Raw genomic sequence first — 19,561 nt, forward strand, 5'->3', positions numbered from 1 at the left:
GGGGCGGTGCCCCAACCCCCTGATCGGCCCTGCCCTGAGTGTGACAGTGGCAGTGCCAACCCCCTGATTGGCCCTGCTCTGTGGGTGATAGAGGGCGGTGCCCCAACCCCCTGATCCGCCCTGCTCTGTGTGTGACGGGGCGGTGCCCCAACTCCCCTATTGGCCCTACTCTCTGAGTGACAGGGGGGAGCTCCTCAACCCCCTGATGGGCCCTGCTCTGTGTGTGACAGGGGGCAGTGCCCCAACCCCCAGATTGGCCCTGCTCTGTGAGTGACAGGGGGTGGCACCGCAACCTCCCCATCAACCCTGCCTTGAGTGTGACAGGGGGCGGTGCCCCAACCCCCCAATCGGCCCTACCCTGAGCGTGACTGGGGGTGGCATCGCAACCTCCCGATTGCCCTGCTCTGTGTATGACAGGAGGCGGTGCCCCAATTCCTCAATCGGCCCTGCTCTGAGGCCGACCAGGGGCTGCACCTAGGGATTGGGCCTGCCCTCTGCCACCAGGGAGCAGGCCTTAAGCCAGCAGGGCGTTATCTCCCGAGGGGTCCCAGACTGGGAGAGGCCACAGGCCGGGCTGAGGGACCCCCCTTCCCCCCGAGTGCACAAGTTTTTGTGCACCGGGCCTCTAGTCTACACTAATAAAAGAGAATGATGCAAATTGACCATACAACCGAATACTTCCCATTGGCTAATCAGCAGAATATGTAAATTAACTGCCAACCAAGGTGGCGGCCAGCAGCCAGGCAGCTGAAGCGAATAGGAGGCTTGCTTGCTCCAGTGACGGAGGAAGCCAACGTTCCTGCACTGTGGCAGCCCAGCTCTGAGCTCCGGATGCAACAATGTTGCAATTATAGAAGCTAAACAAAGCCCAGATAGCTGCTTTCAGCCAGCAGCGGGCTCAGAGCTTAGAGCGCCAGTGATGTCAACAGAGTTTCAATTATAGAAGGTAAACAAAGCCTAGATAACCTGCTTTCAGCAGCTGAGGCCTCAAGCTGTAGCCGTCCTCAGAGCTAAAGCCGGCTCTCAGCTCCAGTGACAGCCATAGAAGGTAAATAAATCTCATAATTAAAAAAAAAAAAAGGAGAGGTTGGGAGCTTCAGTCACCCACCAGCCCCTCATCCAGACTGGCCAGGCACCCCAGTGGGGACCCCCACCCTAAAGGGGGTGCGGGCAGCCTAAAAACAGCCCTCAGTCCCTCACCCAGACTGGCCAGGCACTCCAGTGGGGACCGCCCCCAGAAGCCCCAGCAGCCGGTCTTGACTTGAGGCCCGGGAACCACCCATCAGCGGTCCAGGCTGTAAGGCAAGGCCTTCCCCCAGAAGCCCCAGCTACTTTAAAAATAGAAGGATCTCCTTTTGAAACAATCTGTTTAGATTCAGGATTAGTACAACAGTATGGAACTAATGAAATACAGTGATAGGAATTGGGAAGTGCGACACTGATGGTTCGGGGCATGTGAAGGGTGCGGGACAGAAGGGTACACACGGTCTTCCCTTCAGTTCTGCCGGAGAGATGAGCTCTGAGGGCCGGAGCTGCTCCATGCCCAGAGGAGGTGGGTGTGGTCAGTGGCTGTTTCAGAACTTCCTGCCAAGCAGAGAGCTTACCTGACCCACAGGAACCTTTTTACTACAGAAAACAGAAACAGCCAGTTCCCAATGGGCATGGGGAAACCAGTGTCCCCTCCTGTGCCCGGTGTCCTGATGGGGTGACGGGGGAGGTGGGCGAGGGGAGCAGTGCAGAGTTGTTAGGCAGCTGGAGTGGGAGTGGAAAGGCCATGAAATGTCCACAGTCCTGGCTGTGCCCCCGGCCTGGGCTGCTCCTCCAGGCTCTGGCTGAGGGATTAGGGCTGTTTCTCTCGGGAAGGGAATATTCCATGGGTGGAAGATTTACAGGCTCAGGGTGGGCCGTGTGTTAGTTTGGGGCAACGCCCTCAGCATTCCTGCTGCCAAGCCCTCGAAGGAATGAGGCAGAGGCACCCCTCACCCCCAAGACCCCTTCGTGGACATTTTAGCATCTACATGATTTTTAATCCCTTCAGGGAGACGTTCTATCCTGCAGTCCCATCCCACCCCACTGTTGATGTTTGTCTGCCAGCTGGGTCCAGCATCAAGGGGAAGGGGGGTTAATACTCACTGAAAGACGACTGATCCTACCGGGAAACCAACCTGTTTACTGTACTGTTGTAAATATCATACCCTTTATATCCTGTATATTGGCTTCTTTTAAATAAATTGAAATGTCTTAGAAAAAAAAGATAGAAAAAAAAAGGAAAGGCAGGGTGGGACCCAGAAGACCCAGGAGCTGCCTGATATGGTAGTAACTCTATCAGTAAGCACTCTGAAAGTCAGTGGCATAAATGCACCAATTAAAGGACAGATTATGAGGCTGAATCAAAAACAAAACCCACTTTAAATATAATGACACATATAGATTAAAAGTAAATGAATTAAGCTGCAGCCTGTTTTGCTCAGTGGATAGAGCATTAGCCCGTGGACTGAAGGGTCCCAGGTTCGATTCCAGTCAAGGGCATGTACCTCAGTTGGTGGCTTGATCCCCAGCCCCCATCAGAGCATGTGCAGGAGGCAACCAATCAATGTGTCTCTCCCTTTCCCTTCACTCTCTCTAAAATTCAAGGGAAAAATATCCTTCGGTGAAGATTAACAAAAACAAAGTAAATGGATTAAGTAACATTAAAGAGATTATAAGAAAAATATATTCCAAATTCTGTTGGTTGTATAATGGTTATTTAAATTATTAACACCTAAGAAATTGGGTGAAGGGTACATATAATATGCTGTAGTATTTTATAGTTTTTTTAGATGTATGATATTATTTCAAATTAAAATATTAAAAAATTTAAAAATTAATAAAATATTGATTGAAATGTATCTGCATTACATGAAAAATCTCCTAATTGCTTCTAGCATAATTTATTAAATTGCGCTAAAATTTACAAGGGTTCAATTAAAAAATATCTTAATTCTAAATGATATAATAGAAAATATATAATAGTGCAGTTATAAGCACTTATCTGAAAATACAAATTTAAAGAAGTGAATTTAAAAAAGGGATTAGCCAAAGAAAATATATGCACAACCTATGGACACAGACAACAGTATGGTGATGGCCAGAGATAAGTGGGGGGCAAGAGCTGGGTAGAGGGGGCGAAAGGGGGGAAATAAGGACATCCTATATAATAATAATAATAGGCTAATATGCACATTGACTGAACAGCAGAATGGCTGGTTGCTATGATGCACACTGGCCACCAGGGGGCAGACGCTCAATGCAGGAGCTGCCCCCTGGTGGTCAGTGCACTTCCATATGGGAAGTGCCACTCAGCCAGAAGCTGGCTCATGGCTGGCCAGCACAGTGGTGGTGCCAGGAGCCTCTCCCACCTCCGTGGCAGCACTAAGAATGTCCAACTAACGGTTAGACCTGATCCCTTGGGGGCCTAAGCCTTTAGTCAGACATCCGCAAGGGCTGCCTGGCTGCTAGAAGGATGTCTGACTGCAAGCTGAGGCCTGATCCCCTAGAGCAGCCGTGGGCAAACTATGGCCCACGGGCCGGATCAGGCCCGTTTGAAATGAATAAAACTAAAAAAAAAAAAAAAAAAAAAAAAAAAAAAGACCGTACCCTTTTATGTAATGATGTTTACTTTGAATTTATATTAGTTCACACAAACACTCCATCCATGCTTTTGTTCCGGCCGCCGGTCCAGTTTAAGAACCCATTGTGGCCCTCGAGTCAAAAAGTTTGCCCACCCCTGCCCTAGAGAGTGGGCCTAAGTCGACAGGTGGACTTCCCCTGAGGGGTCCCAGATTGGAGAGGGCACAGGCCAGGCTGAGGGACACCCCTCCATCCCCTGTGCACTATTTCCTGTACCGGGCCACTAGTCTACACTAATAAAAGAGAAACATGGTAATTGGCGTACGACCGCTACCCTTTTCATTGGCTAATCAGCGAGATATGCAAATTAACTGTCAGCCAAGATGGCGGCCGGCAGCCAGGAAGCTTGAAACTAACATGAGGCTTGCTTGCTTCAGTGACAGCGGACTCCAACGTTCCCCGCCTGCGCTGCAGGCCTCTGAGCGGGGAGTTTAAGAAACTATGTAACAAATACCGCCAGACTTCAGCCAACAGGATTGCAACATTGTAAGCAAAGGCCAGAAACCTACTTTCAGCCGCGGAGGCCTAAGAGGTGGAGCCAAGCCTCAAAGCTAAAGCTGGCCCAGAATAAAAAAAAAAAAAAAGAAAAAAAGGAGCAGTTGGGAGCTTCAGTCACCCCCAGCCTGAAAACAACCCTCAGCCCCTCACCCAGACTGGCCAGGCACCCCAGTGGGGACCCCCACCCTGAAGGGTGTGCGACCAGCTGCAAACAGCCATCATCCCCTCACCCAGGCTGGCCAGGCACCCCAGTGGGGACCCCCACCCTGACCCAGGACACCCTTCAGGGCAAACCAGCCGGCCCCACCCATGCACCAGGCCTCTACCCTATATAGTAAAAGGGTAATATGCCTCCCAGCACTGGGATCAGCAGAGCCATGAGGCCTCCTGGCACCGGGATCAGCGTGACAGGGGGCAGCGCCCAAATCCCCTGATTGCCCTGCGGCTCTGTGTGTGACAGGGGGTGGGGCCACAACCTCACTATCTGCCCTGCTCTGTTCGTGAAAGGGGAAGGCTCCCCAACCCCCTGATCGGCCCTGCTCTTTGCCTGATAGGGGGGAGCTCCCCAGCCCCCCCCCCCCACTGGCCCTGCTCTGTGTGTGACGGGGTAGAGCCATAACCTCCCCATTGGCCCTGCCCTGAGTGTGACAGTGGCGGTGCCCCATCCCCCTGTTCGGCCCTGCTCTGTGGGTGATAGAGGGCGGTGCCCCAACCCCCTGATGGGCCCTGCTCTGTGACAGGGGGCAGTGCCCCAACCCCCTGATTGGCCCTGCTCTGTGCATGACAGGGTACAGAGCCCCAACCCCCCTGATGGGACCTGCTCTGTGAGTGACAGGGGGCAGTGCCCCAACCCCCTGATTGGCCCTGCTCTGTGCATGACAGGGTACAGAGCCCCAACCCCCCTGATGGGACCTGCTCTGTGAGTGACAGGGGGCAGTGCCCCAAACCCCTGATTGGCCCTGCTCTGTGCATGACAGGGTACAGAGCCCCAACCCCCCTGATTGGACCTGCTCTGTGAGTGACAGGGGGCAGTGCCCCAACCCCCTGATTGGCCCTGCTCTGTGCATGACAGGGAGTGGCACCACAACCACCCCATCGACCCTGCCTTGAGTGTGACAGGGGACGGTGCCCCAACCCCCCAATCGGCCCTACCCTGATCGTGACTGAGGGTGGCATCGCAACCTCCCAATCTCCCTGCTCTGTGCATGACAGGGGGCGGCGCCCCAACTCCCCAATCAGCCCTGCTCTGAGCCCGACCAGGGGCTGCACCTAGGGATTGGGCCTGCCCTCTGCCACCCGGGAGCAGGCCTAAGCCAGCAGGTCGTTATCTCCCGAGGGGTCCCAGACTGGGAGAGGGCACAGGCTGGGCTGAGGGAACCCCCCTCACCCCCCTGCACAAATTTTTGTGCACCGGGCCTCTAGTATATATATAAAAGCCTAAGTGACCGGCCAACCAGCCGACCTGCCGACTGGCTGGTAACTATGATGCACACTGACCATCACGCACACTGACCATCCCACACACTGACCATCACGGGGCAGACGCTCAATGCAGGAGCTGCCGAGAGACAGCAACGTTGCGGAGCGCCCTCTCACATTCTGGGAGCCCTCGGGGGATGTCGGACTGCCGGTTTGGACCCAATTCCCACAGGCCAGGCCGAGGGACCCACCAGTGCATGAATCCGTGCACCAGGCCTCTAGTGAAACTACATTTAAAAAATATAGTTCGGGAGCCTGGTCCCTCTTCATACGTTTTGCTTCTTGGAAACTGAGCGCATCCCTTTTTGCCTCTCACTTCATACGTGTCTGTGCTGGGCTGTCGGCTTGGCCTGGGCTTCAGGCACATCCAGGTTGCTCAGCGCCTGCCCCTGGAGGCAGCGCGGACGGATGGACGGACGGACGGACGTGCTTCTCAAAACTGCTCTTATCGGGGTTGGTGCCTGGGAACTGTGGGCCTGCCCTAGGCGTTTCCTGTGGTTTCAGGGAGGCCTCCTGTGTGCGGAGGGCAGCAACCGCCAGGAACCAGCCATCCTGGATCTCACGGTGGAGAAAGGCCAGCCAAACCCACACTCAGCGACCCCCCAAGTTAAGTGGCCTGCGCTCCTCCGAAGTCAAAGGCAGGAAACCAGAAGAAAGGGGGGTGCCGCTCCATGTTGAAGGCACTCAGGGACCTGGGGGATGCCCCTCCCCCCTCATTCTCTCTAAGAAGCAATGGGGGGGCTCCTGGGCTGGGGGGGGGGTTCGGAGGGGGCGTGGCTTGGGTGAGGGTTAAAAGAAAGAAAACAGCCCTAACGGTTTGGCTCAGTGGATAGGGCGTCGGCCTGCAGACTGAAGGGTCCCAGGTTGGATTCCGGTCAAGGGCATGTACCTGGGTTGCGGGTTCATCCCCAGTGGTGGGTGTGCAGGAGGCAGCTGATCAATGTTTCTCTCTCATCGATGTTTCTAACTCTCTATCCCTCTCCCTTCCTCTCTGTAAAACATCAATAAAATATATTTAAAGAAAGAAAGAAGAAAAGGAAAGAAAAGAAAAGGCCCGGAGGAGAAAGCTCTGGGAAGGAGTGTCGGCGTCGAGATGGACACACGCGGCCCAGCGGGACCCGGAGGTGGGGAACCAGGCCGGCCTGACCGAGGGGGGGCGGGGCCGCCCTCCAGGAAAACAGGTCAGATGGAAGGTCCCGTGAGTCAGCCACCGAGCGTCACCAGGAAGTCCCGCCTGGGAACTCTGTGCTGGGAGACACCCACCTGGGTGCCAAGGGCCCCGGAGGCTTGACGGGAGGAGAGGCTGCTGGAGGGAAACACCCAGTGTCGTCGATGGAGCCACACATCCCGGACATGGCCTGGGTCATGGGAGCCAGGCACCCACCAGTGTCAGGACCTGGCAGCACGGAGACCAGACTGGGGCCGCACGGAGGCCGCTGGGAGCTGCAGGCACACGCGGAGTCCAGGCGCCAGAGGGCAGGGCTGGGGCGCAGGCAGGGGGTCACGAGCAGCCTTCCAGCACAGAGGGCACTGCAGGCCATGCTTTGGGAATCTGTCCCTAAAACCAGGTCACGGCCAACCAACGGGGCTGGCGGCTGAGCATTGCCCGATGATCCAGAAGGTCACAGTTCCCCGTGCAAGGAGGATGGGGCCACCTGGGCTGCCATGACCCCCCTGGTGCCCGAGAGGAGAGCTGCTACCCCCACCCAGCAGCTGGGCCTTCCCCCTGAGGACGGGGCCCTGGTTCCCCATGGACCAGGCCTTGGCCCCGGTCGCCCCTCAGCCCCCACCCACTGTGGGTGACCACCAGCGGCCCTGTTTTCAGTGTCAGGTTCTCAGACAGGGTCCCCTGGCTGACCACCCTGGCCTGGAGAGAAGAGACCTAGAGGGGAGCCCTCAGGAGGCTCCAACCACCCCAAGTCCCACAGAACTGGGGGCGTCACAGACCTTGGCAGCCACCTCAGGCCTGGCTTCCCCAGGGCAGCGCGGGTCGCTCCAGCCGCGGCACCTGCAAAGGCACAGCTGGCTGGTCCGGGTCCCGCTCCTCAGTGCAGATTCACCCCAGTGCCTGCCCCAGCCTGAGGCTGCACAGACCAGTCCCAGAATCAGGCCGCACCCCACTGACCAGGGGCTGGGGGCGGGAGGGGGGGCACAGAACGGTCAGGCCAGCAGCCAGCCGGGCCCCAGGAGCCCCGCACTGCCAGGAGCAGGGCCGGCCTGGGCACCCAGACAGGGGTTGGCCAGCTGAGGGCCCTGCAGAGGCTCTGGGAGTATGGACAGGGCCCCAGGCTGGGTAAGCCTGGGGATCTGGCTCCTCTGGCACCACCAGCCGGGAGGGGCAGCCCGCCTGTGGCACGGGCTCTGGACGTGGCTGGGAGGGCCCCTGACTGGGGCTCCAGGGTCCGAACGCCCTCTGCAGCCTTTGGGGGTAGGTCCTGGGTGAGAAATCTGACCCACAGCCCACAACAGACAGCACCCGGGAGAGGGTAGCAGACTGGCCAAGATGGCGTAGAAGTTTTCTCTCTCGGCCGCAACCAGCCTGGCTAGAGAGCAGACACGAGTCCTGAGTAGGGGCCACGGGGGATGGAGAAAAGGAAAGAGACAGGAGGGACAGCTGGGACCAGGTGGGGCGCTAATGGAAAGACTGTGACCCAGAGCTGGTGCAGTGAGTTTATTACATACAGCCTGATAGCAGGAGGTTTTATAGAGTTCAAGACGAAGTACATTATGTGAATCACGGCTAAAGATGAAGCTGCAATTCTTCATTCTTGTGGCTTCTTTGTAATGGTCACTCCTGGTTGGACTTAGATAATGAAACCCACCCCCTGAGTCATGTGATGCGCAGACATGACCCGGTCCCAGTCCCAGCCCAGGAGGAGGCTGAGGGCCGCCCTGCAGCTGAGCTCAGGGCCCAGGCGGCGGGTGGGGGCAGGAGCGCCCTGGGCCAGGGCCTCACACACGGGGTCAGGAGGGGGAGGTCGGCACCTCAGGCGCCCAGTGGGGAGACACGGGGGGTCCCAAGCCCCCGGCGCAGCAGGTGGTGTCCTCCTCAGCCAGGTGCGGGCTGGCCTCCAGGAGGGGGTCCCGCGGCTCCCCTGACCCCGAATCTGGCCCTTGGGGGCCTGGCCGCTGCCCGCAGCCTCGCGGAGATGGCTCAGGCGCCTGCATCCCGCTGCCCTGTGTCAGGTGGCGGTCCCTCTGAGGGAACAGGGATGCTGTCTCCTCCACGGGCTCCGTGGTGACGTCTGGCTGGACCCGGGGGGCCTGCAGGTCCCGACGCCTGTTCCTCTCTGCCCGCTCCCCTGTCCCCTGCGAGGGACACTCGGCATGAAGACCAGGGGCCGCTCCCGCCTGGCCCAGATGCTCGGGGTCAGCCACCCCCAAGTGCTGGAGCGGGGCTTCCCTCCCCAACTTAGCACAGTGTCCACGGGGGACTCAGCCCCGCAGGGACCTGCCCCCCCACCCCCCAGCCAGCAGCCTCACCGCCAGGGTGGGGACAGGCAGCAATTCCTGAGGAGAGAATTTTCCTGCAAAACAGAGGCGCCCCGTCAGGAAGGGGCCGCCATCCGGGGACCAGGGGGCCTGCTGCTCACTGGGAACCTCCAGAGACCGACCCGCTCAGAGGCAGCAGGACCCAAGCACGGGCTCCTGGTCAGTCTGTCCCCGGGGCCAGGAGACGGGGAAGGACCCGGGTGCCTCCACCTCCCCTGCTGCCAACCTGGCCCCCCCTCAGCCCCGTGGGCCGTCCACAGGGAGGGCTGAGCCCCCAGGGGAGCGGCTGCCAGGAGCCGGGAGGAGGGACCTGCCCGCTGCTCAGAGCGAGGCCCTGGGCCGGGCACCTCCCGGGTGAGGACAGGGCGCGGCCTCGCCCACAGCCCTGAGCCTCTTTCTGCTCAGGGCCCCCCTTCGGGCTCTGGGCACACAGAGCGCCCTGGGCAGGGACAGGGGAGGGAGGTATGACGGGGCTTCCCGCTGCTCTCAGGCGCCCTGTGCTCCTCCATCCGCTGAGGGCAGCTGGGAGCTCAGGCCCTGGTGCTGCGTGGGCACCAGGGGCACCATGCTCCTCAGACAGGAAGTCCCGTCCCCGGGCACCCCAGGCCGCCTCTCTATTTGGGGGACAGAGCCAGAGCGGTGTCTGGGATGAGAGAGCTGGGACCTGAGCCCTGACGGGACCAGGGGCTCCTGCTCACCACGTGACTTTCTGTTCCTGATGTACATTAGCACAAGTGGCACAGAAATGACAGCGATGACGAGGATGGCGCTGACGATGAGGATGATGATGGTGACGGGGCCCCAGGGGGAGCGTGTCATGTCTGAGCTGCTGGTCCCAGGCGTCGCTTCCCTGGCTAATGGGTCACTGCACCTGGGGGAGGAGGGGCCCGTGGGCAGCGTGAAGGGCGGTCACCCCGACCCCCAGACCCCGAGCGTTGCCGGAAGCTGATACCAGCAGGTCATACTGAGCTGGGCTGAATCATCGGGAAGGGCTGAGGGCATGTCCCAAACCTGAACAGGATGCTTAAAGGATTGCTGGCTGCCAGGCAGCTGAGGGCATTTCAATCTACACGTTACTGCCTCCTGCTGGCCAAACACCTGAACAGCCGTAGGCAGTTCCCCCAATCTGACAGTGGACTCTGTGTACTAGCCCTGGCCTTTGATGTGTATCTACCTCACCTCAGGGCAAAGTGTGTTAATAAATAGCAAGGGGTCCTGAGACAAGGAGAACTTGGTTCCTTTAGCTAAGTCTTCTCTGGCCCCCAAAATGCCTTCCAAAATCATGTTTCATTTCTGGACTCTTTAGTCATTTACACACAGCGCCTTCTCCAGATTCCTGAACCCTTCGAGCTGCTGGATGGAGACCATCCGCATTAGAGCGTCCCCTGGGCAGCCTGGCGCACCGAGGGGGAGGCTGCTGCCTGGGGTGGGCCCGGGGAGGGGGCTCTGGGGGAACTCAGGTCCGTCTGACTCTCCCTGTCCCACAGCCACGGGGACACGGAGGGAGGGGAGGGAGGGGCAGGACAACCGGGGACACTGGACACCAGAGAGGGACAGCGAAGGGGATGCCAGGGGTGAGGACAGAGCTGGTGTCAGGAATGGACTGTGAAAGCCAGTGCCCCAGACAGAGGGACAGACGGGGGGAGGGGGGGGACAGGGAGGGGACGATGTATAGGAGGGGAGGGTGGAGCCAGAGGGACAGACATAGGGGGAGATAGGCGGGGTGGGGAGGGTGGACACACAGGACCCAGAGCCTCCGTGTGGCAGTCACGCCAGAGACTAAGCAGCCAGGTCACAGCTGGCACCGGGGTGTGTGTGTAAAGTGGGCACAGGGGTTCTTGTTTCCTGGGGAGGGGACTCCTCACTCGGGAGCTTCGTGTGTGCAGCCCTGACTCCGAATGCAGGACCCCTCAGCCCTGACACCTGGGGACGCCCCGGAACACAGGGTGGGTCTCTGGCCGCAGCGCCCTGAGCCCGCATCTGGGATGTGCTGACCGGGCCCTGGGCTGAGGTGACAGCGGTGTGGGAGGCACAGGGTCAGCGGGGCGGCTGGGGGGTCACCATCTCCCCGCTGGGGGCCCCATATATCCTGGGGGGCCCTGGCAGCGCCTCCTGGGACCCAGGTCACCTACCTGGTCCAGGGCGAGCAGGCTGCCTGGGTGCCCCCCGCAGAGAAGGTGCCCGGCTGGCAGTCTTCACACAGCGTGTCCTGCCACTCGGTGCCTGAGAAACGACAGTGTCGGGCAGAGGGCTCCTCGGGGCCCTCTCAGGCCGGGGCCCGGGGCCCGTGTCCTCAGGGGGAGCGGCGCTCACCTATCTCCCGCAGTCTCTGGCCCGGGCGGCAGACACTGTGGGGTCTGCACTGGACGCAGGCGTCCCCGTCCTGTCGCTCACAGAAGTGGCCGCGCCCGCAGCCGCACACGGTGTTGGTCCGGGTGGTGCAGTTCCGTCTGGTCACCTGGCCCAGGCCTGGGACCCAGAGAAGGAGCTCAGAGCAGCAGCAAGGCCTGCCAGGGCTGGGGGAGCGCCCGTCCCGGGAGGACACCACGCTGAGGGCAGGGCAGTGCCCGCAGGCCTGGGGAGGGCACGGGGACAGGGTGCAGCCCCTCTGCTCCCCCTGGATCCTGCCGGCCGCAGCCCAGGCTCAGCCGGCACATAGGCTGGAGCTGCCAGACGCAGAGGCCAGTCCCAAGGGCTCCTGGTCTCACCTGGGTCACAGACGCGGCATGGCAGACACTCGGGCAGGCTGTTGAGGTGGGCAGTGTAGGTGCCCGGCGTGCAGGCCACACACATTGTGCCCGTGAACTCCCCGCAGGCCTCCTGTACCCGGTAGCCTGCAGCCAAGAGGGCACACACTCAGGGTGGGACAGTCCCCAGGAGCCTGGGCAGGTGTGTCACCCCCCCCCCCCAGGGTTCACCGCACCTGGGCTGTTCCCCAGGCCAGTGAGCCCGCTTGGCAGGAAGTGAGAACTTTCTGGAAGTTGGGGGCCTCCTGGGGCACAGAGGCCTGGCTCTGAGCCCCCCTCTCCTGGCCTGAAATGGGCTGCCCACCTCCAGCCCCGCCCTGTGCACTGAGCTGAGGGTCTGGGAGGGGAAGCTGTGGGTGCCCTCTGTGTCCAGGGGCTTCAGGCCTCCCATGAAGGGGTGCTGGGAGCAGAGGGGCTCCAGCAGGGGAGGGGGGATGCCTGCCCCCAGCACAGCCCTTCCCCCGGCTCCCCCAGGGGCCCTGCAGAGCTGCACCCACCTGGCCTGCACTTGGGGCAGCACATGGCCCCCGTCGGGAACTCCTCCTCTTTGCAGGAGGGCATCCCCAGTGGGCAGGGCGGGGCTGTCAGAAGGAGGAGGCTCAGGGCCTAAGGGAGATGGGGGGGCATTGGAGCAGAGTAGCTGCCTGGGCCTCAGTCTCACCCTCTGGGAAATGGGCCCTGCCCTGCAGGGGGCCCTGGACAGGATTGACTACTGAGGAGCCTAAGAGACTGGGTTTGGGACCACCCTGTGTGTGACCTCTGACCCCCTGGGCTCAGGAGAGTGGGCCCCGCCCCTGGGAAGGCCAGGGCTGCTGTGACCACACAAACTCAGCCTCGCTGCTCCCTGTGCTGCACCCCGAGTCCTGGAGCCACAGGGTCAGGGCAGGGACAGGTGTGGGGTGTGTTGGGGGGTGTCTCTGGCCTCACAGGGCCACAGACAGGGGGCTGTTGAGGTGGAGGAGGGGGAGCGGGAGGCAGAGCAGTGTAGAGGGCAGGGAGGGGGAAGCCTGTCGGTTAGAGCTACACCTGAGTAGTAACCACGGGGATTATGAGCTGACAGGAGGAAAAAAAAGAAAGAAAAGAAAAAGAAAAAAGGAAACGAGGCAGGAAGCTGTGCACCGCCTCCCTCCCAGGCACAGACACCCAGTTCCTCCCCCACCGGCGCTGGGCTGCTGGGCGACACCGTCCCTGACTCACCAGCCTCAGGGCGTCAGCTGCGGGCGCCGGGCTGCAGGGGGGCGGCCCCCAGCCGGGCAGAGGCTCCATGTCCACCCCGGGACCCTCATTCCCTGACCGCGGCCTCGGGACTCCGGCCGGCAGGACAGATGGACGGCAGGACAGACGCACTCATTCTCGACCTCGCAGCTGTGGCTGCTCCCAAAGAGAAAGAGAAAAGCTAGCTGACCTTCTGTTGCAGTTCATACTAACCCCACCCGCGACAGACCAACCCTCACACAGGAGGGTTCACCCTGCCCAAGCCTGCCAGAGGAGGGGCCAGGAGGGAGGGGCGGGGCCCAGCGCTGGCAGAGCAGTTCTGTCCGCTCTCCTGTCCAGGACCCGCCTCCCCCCGCCCCCACCCCCCCAGTTCCCATAGAAGTGGGCGCCCCCCAAAGCGCATCTCACTCCCCTGTCGCCCTGTCCCCCAGAGAGCTGACCAGCAGCCTCTCCCCATGCGGGCAGAGCCCTCTGAGCCTCCGTGACCTGTGTCCCCTCTGCCTGGGGGAGCTGTTTGCACCCACACATTCCAGAGTGAGCCTCTCATGGGAACTCCGGGCCCCTGGGGGTGCGGGAGGGGCACTGTCACCCCTGAGCACCTGGAGGGGCTCCCTGCCATGTGCACTGACACCCACCTGCCTGCAGGGGGCGGGCTGGGTCATTCCTGCCCCATTCCACAGAAGGGAAGTGGGGACTCAGAGAGACAGGGCCTGGCCAGGGCTCCGGGTGCAAACGGTGCTCAGACCAAACCCTCATCTCTGACCCTCAGAGGCGGGGCCTTCTCCTCCGCCTCCAGCTCACACTGCCGAGGCGGCACAGGCCCTCGGCAGGAGTTAGGGAAGCGCCATGGAGGGAGGGACACGGACACAGGAACCCAGGGGCCCTGAAGGGACTCTCTCTGCAGAAACTGGGACCTGCCTCCGGCTCGTATGTTTCCAGGACGAGGCTCTGCCGACGCCACTGGACTCCACCGACCATCAGCTCCTGCCCCTTCCCAGGCGCGCTCTGCGGTGGTGGTGCCAGCAGAGCCCGCCCAGCGAGGGGGCAGCAGCGAGGGGACCAGCAGGGGCCCGGGCTCCCCTCCCTCGGGCCGGAGCTCAGCTCCTGCTGGAACCCCTTGCCTCTGGGAATAGAGGCCCCAGGTGTGCGCCCCAGGCTCCCCCAGCACCCGGCTCCCCCTCCTGACCAGCCGGGGTGCCCACTCACCCACCCAGGGCTGGGCAGGGCAGGGCTGAGCGTGCCCACTGTGAGAGGAAGGCTGAGCCCAGAGGTGACAGGTGTGAGGGCAGAGCAGGACTCACCTGGATGGGGGGGGGGGGGCGTTGGGGGGGGGCAGCTGGTCCAGTAAAGACTCTGGTTCTGACTCAGGGCCGGGCCACCTGTGGGACCACATGGTCCGTCCACAGCGGGCGGGGCAGCAGGGCCGGGGCTGGGACGGGGCCGCCGCTGCAGGGCTGAAGGCGCAGGAGCCACGCGGGCCGCACGGAGCTGGGCCAGGCGGCTCCTCCCGGAGCGGGAAGGGCTGCAGCGCGGGCACCTGGGGGAGCGCCCGGGTCTAGAAGGTGCTGCGGGCAGGGCCTGGCCACCCGCCCCGGAGGCACCGGCCACCTGGTCCCTGGGGACCCTGAGGCCACCCCGCAGGCAGCCCCGCCCCGGACCCCGTCCCGCCCCGGGAGCTGCTGGGCGCCAGGCAGTGGCGGGTTTGCCGGTGCCCCGCCCAGCGGTGCTCTGGCGGAAGAGGTCGAGGGGGGCGGGCACTGGCCGTGTGCCTGCAGGAGCGCCGCAGGGCCTCGGGGTCGCGGGGGGCGGGCGGTTTGAGAGGGGGGCTGAGCCGAGCTGCGCGCGCACCCGCACCCCCCCACCCCCTCCCCAGTTCCAGCTGAACCTCCTGCGGCTGCAGCGCTTTCTCCGCCGCGGGGCCCTTCACGCACCAAAGACTCCGCTGCCCGCAGCCAGTGCCGCCTTCCAGGCGCGGTTCAGGGGACGGAAGGGGGAGAAGAAAACGTTTAACAATAAACACAGAGAAGGGCCGGAAGGGGGGGCAGCGCCCTCCAGGGGCCTCGGCGTTGGCAGCGCCGGACACCGGGCCTCCCCGGGACAGCGGGACTCCAGGCCCCACAGGCAGGGGCGTGAGAAACGCAAACGTGCGCCCTGGCCTGTGGCTCAGTGGTGAGCGCGTCACCCTGACCCCGGGCACCCACCTGGGTGCAGGCAGATCCCACCCCGCCGGGTGCGTGCAGGAGGCGGCCCGTCCAGGCCTCTCTCCCCGTTTCTCTCTCCTCCCTCCCCCCCCCACGCCCCCTAAACCCGTGGGAAAACCCTCGGGTGAGGATTTACAGAGAAAATGAAGAAAGACAGACGCCCCCTGTGAAATGAAGGGGGGTCGGAGGTGAGCTCAGCGCAGGGAACAGACAGCACCGCCAGCGTCACGTGGGACGGACCAGGGGCGGCGGCCTCACTCTGTATGGGGGACCTGGTGACCGCTGTGGGGCCCTGGCACCGGGGGTCCTGGAGCCACCGTTACACCATCACCCACAGCTCCACCCACACAGGAGGCCTCACCCTGCCTCCAAGTCACCGCTGATAACACTCTGCAGCCACAGGTGGCTGAGGCTTTGAACTCGCTTTCGTTCTGAGCATTTCGCCCCAAGGTCTCCTCTCACTGCCAGAGGCCTGGGGACCATCTCAGTGGCCGTGCAGTAAAAGCTATAAATTCTGTGCGGATCAATTCTGCCGCGATGTGTGCGGTTTGATGAGAGACTGTGACCTGAGAATGAGTCGCACACACTGAGGCGTCACCTTAAAGCATTTTGTTGGGGGAACAGTTTGCGTTGAGAGCAGCTCAGATCCTGTTTCTGGTGAGTCTCACCCACTGGTGACCCCGCCTGAGCCTGGGGGTGGGAGGCCCAGGGCCATGCAGTTCCCTCTCTGCCCTGGAGGAGGCGCCCTCCCCGCTCATGTGCGTCCCGGAGGCCTCATGGTCTCACTTGATGCCCTGGGCTCTGGCTGTCGCTCATGTTGGTGCCAAATCGCCCCGAGTTGCCACCACGACCGCCCACCCTCAGAGGCCTGCGATGCGATGCCCTGTCCTGGGCGCTGGGAAGGCCTCGAAGCACCGACGTCCCAGGGACACTGGGCCCCGCTGACCGCACTCTGGCTCCCAGCTCCATCCTCCAGGGCCACCAGCAGGCTCCTCGGACAAGGGCTGCTGGGCCGGGACGGGGCGTGGGGACGGGTCCTGATGTCCACGGGCGGGGCTCACAGCCCAGCACCCCTCTTCCCTCTCCCTGTGCCTGAGCCCCAGGGGCCTCTCGTGGTCCTAACAGTTCACGTCCAAACCCACCTGCCCAGCCCCCTCGGCCGGCACAGGGCCTCCTCCTGAGTCAGAGGGTGTGAGATTGGGCAGCCGAGTCACCATCAGCCCCAGCGCCTGGACCAGTGCCCGACCCCCGTGGGGACGAGGGTCCCCGCTCCTTGTTGGTGGGGTAGGTCTGGAGGGGGTGGGGGCCCCTCTCCCTCCTGCTCAGGGTCCCATGAAGCGGAGCCGCCCAGCCTCCCTGCCCAGCGGGTCTGGAGGCGCTTGGGGAGCAGCGGCGCCAGAGCCACAGGTGGGAGCCGCGGTCCTGCTTCGCCCGCCAGAGGGAGCGGCCTGTCCAGGAGGCCCGGCTGGTGGAGGCGGCAGGTCCCGAAGCTGCCGGGCGCCCTGTGTGGTTGTGACCGCGGCCACCACGACGGAGCCGCTCCTGTTCCCGCCTGGAAGGTGTGGCTTCCACAGTGAGATCTGTGCGCGCTGCCGGCCGGTGTCGCCTCTGGGCCGGTGTCGCCTCTGAGCGCAGCCCGATGGCCTGAGGCAGCAGCTCCCAACAGTCCCCAGCCACCCCCACCCCTCAGGGACCCGCTCCACCCACACACAGACCCAGTGGTTAAGTTAGGGTTTTTCAAAATGCTGGCACGCCGAGCTCAAAAGGTTCGCCATCACTGCCCTAGAGTTAGGGATTAGCAGGACTAGGGAAGGGAATAAATCAATAAAACCCCCTAGTTTTGCAGAAATACAGTGTACCACTTACGAGGAGCTCAGACTGACACTGTTGAGAATAAATTTAGGACTTGCTAGGCCAGTGATGGCGAACCTTTTGAGCTCGGCGGGTCAGCATTTTGAAAAACCCTAACTTCACTCTGTTGCCATGTCACATATAGAAATTTTTTAATATGTGCAACCATAGTAAAACAAAGATTCACATTTTTGATATTTTATATATTTAAATGCCATTTAACAAAGAAAAATCAACCAAAAAAATGAGTTCGCGCGTCACCTCTGACCCGCAGGTCATAGGTTCGCCATCACTGTGCTAGGCCCACATCCCCAGGGGTCTACCCACCAGAGAAAGTACCAAAGCCTAGACCCCAAACACCCGCCGACGCAGGGCAGTCCCAGGGAAGACCACCAGCAAGGCTAAGGACAACCATCAAACAGCTACAGAAATACCGCGGCAAACAATGCAGGCAGCTCCTTCCCTAGAAATCTCAGGCGAGCTGTGCAAGCAGACGTCAACTAAGCGCCAGGCAGGTGGTTAGTTCATCACCGTAGCCAACAACAATGACACTTAAGCTACAGAACCTTGGCTTAGGCCATAGAATAGGAAACCTCCTTCCGTTTTTCCTTATAGCTTCACAGTGGAGCAATGGACTAGTAACCTTAGAATAGAAATAACAAACTAGCCCTTATCATGGAGCACAGAGACTAACCTTTAGAATAGAATGTAGAAACACAGACCATAGATAAGATTAAAGCCAGCAGAGCTAAATAGAAAGAAGATTTTTAGCAAAGGTCAGGTAAGAAACTGTAAACATAAAACAAGAAACTGTAAAAGGTCAAAGGAGGACCCCAAACTTACCGTGATGTAACTAGAGACGCGTGCTTATGGAATCAAATAGTATAAAGTCAGCGGTAACAGGGCAATAAGAGAACCTGACGATGCTGATCATCTGAACGCTGTCTCCGTGTCCTTCATTCTTCGCCGACGCCGTCCACACCTTCGGGAACCCCTGGACCGCTGGGGCTGGACCCCGGGAAGTGACCCAGCGTGCAAAATTGCAAGCGACCCAGGGCCCAGACCCTGCCTTGTCTCGGGACTGAGAGTCAAGCCCCCGCCCACCCGATGCACCTCGCTGCGCACCCAGCCTCCTGGTGACTGATCTTTGGTCCTTACGGCGTTAGGGCCACTGGGAGTTTTTTGTTTGTTTTTAATTGTTTTATTGCTTAAAGTATTACTGCCGGAAGCCGGTCCATCCTTGCTGCTTGACACAGTCGCTGCAGGAAAGAAACATCTGCACAGCATATGTTTCAAGGGACCTGGCGTATATAGCATACTGTTCTTAATATGTTTGCTCCCCTTAGCGCTGTGTGTTTTAACCAAGGTCACCTCTCCGAGAAAGATTGTTTCCCCAGGTAGGGATTTCTCCCTGAAGTTAGGGAGGGGATAAAACTCCTTAACTAAGTGCCAGGCGGGTAGTTAATCACTTTAACTACAAACAATCATGCTTAAGCTACATAATCTTTACTCCCTGGGATGGAGATAAGAAAAGCCCTAACCTTTGTAATAGAAATTGACAGGATTAAAATCAACTGGTATAAATACAGATGTAACAAGACAATAAACAGCAGAACTTTGCTGGAGTTCCAGACCAGAACTTGGTTGGAGATCCTGGCTAGAGATCCTGGCTAGGCTGCTGATCAACTGAACACTATCTCCGTGTCATTCCTTCTTAGCCGACTCCGTCCACACCTTTGGGAACCCCTGGACCTGCTGGGGTTGGACCCCAGCATATTACAAAGAGTATTACATATGTCTCCTTTTTTTTCCCCTGCCCTTGACAATCCCCTGGCCTCCCCTACCCCCCAGTGTCTTATGTCCATTGATTAAGCTTATATGCATGCATACAAGTCCTTTGGTTGATCTCTTACCCCCACCCCCCAAACCTCCCTGGCCTTCCCGCTGTAGTTTGACAGTCTGTTCTAGGCTGCTCTGCCTCTGTATCTATTTTTTAAAAAAATATATTTTATTGATTTTTTACAGAGAGGAAGGGAGAGGGATAGAGAGTTAGAAACATCAGTGAGAGAGAAACATTGATCAGCTGCCTCCTGCACACTCCCCACTGGGGATATTCCCGCAACCAAGGTACTTGCCCTTGACCGGAATCGAACCCGGGACCCTTGAGTCCGCAGGCTGATGCTCTAGCCACTGAGCCAAACCGGTTAGGGCTGTATCTATTTTTGTTCATCAGTTTACAATGGTCTTAATTATCCATAAATGAGTGAGATCATGTAGTATTTTTCCTTCATTGACTGGCTTATTTCCCTTAGCATAATGCTCTCCAGGTCCATCCATGCCGTTGCAAATGTAAGAATTCCTTCTTTTTTACAGCAGCGTAGTATTCCATCGTGTAGATGTACCACAGTT

General features: G+C 60.0%; 2 protein-coding genes across 7 annotated transcripts in view; both read right to left on the reverse strand.

Moving 5' to 3' along the window:
• LOC132231766 (tumor necrosis factor receptor superfamily member 14-like) overlaps positions 1-13,327 on the reverse strand; it is a 60,134-nt gene extending 46,807 nt beyond the window's left edge. For 2 of the 6 annotated variants that reach the window (XM_059691522.1, XM_059691519.1), the window contains exon 1: positions 13,158-13,322. Coding sequence is in view for 2 of the 6 variants with exons in the window: in XM_059691525.1 (XP_059547508.1) it covers positions 8,801-8,955; positions 9,837-10,009; positions 11,271-11,361; positions 11,452-11,607; positions 11,847-11,972; positions 12,383-12,491; positions 13,083-13,151 (879 nt within the window). In the remaining 4 variants the exon portion in view is untranslated. Of the gene's footprint in view, positions 1-8,302; positions 8,956-9,836; positions 10,010-11,270; positions 11,362-11,451; positions 11,608-11,846; positions 11,973-12,382; positions 12,492-13,082 lie in introns of those variants that run through there. The other 4 variants (XM_059691525.1, XM_059691518.1, XM_059691524.1 and 1 more) reach the window with 4 other exon arrangements.
• The window catches only part of LOC132231767 (tumor necrosis factor receptor superfamily member 14-like), a 31,240-nt gene that overhangs the window by 6,264 nt on the left and 5,415 nt on the right, over positions 1-19,561 (reverse strand). The gene's annotated exons all lie outside the window — the stretch shown is intronic.

The sequence above is a fragment of the Myotis daubentonii genome, chromosome 3 (genome assembly GCF_963259705.1).
Source record: "Myotis daubentonii chromosome 3, mMyoDau2.1, whole genome shotgun sequence".
Classification (NCBI taxonomy): Eukaryota; Metazoa; Chordata; class Mammalia; order Chiroptera; family Vespertilionidae; genus Myotis; species Myotis daubentonii.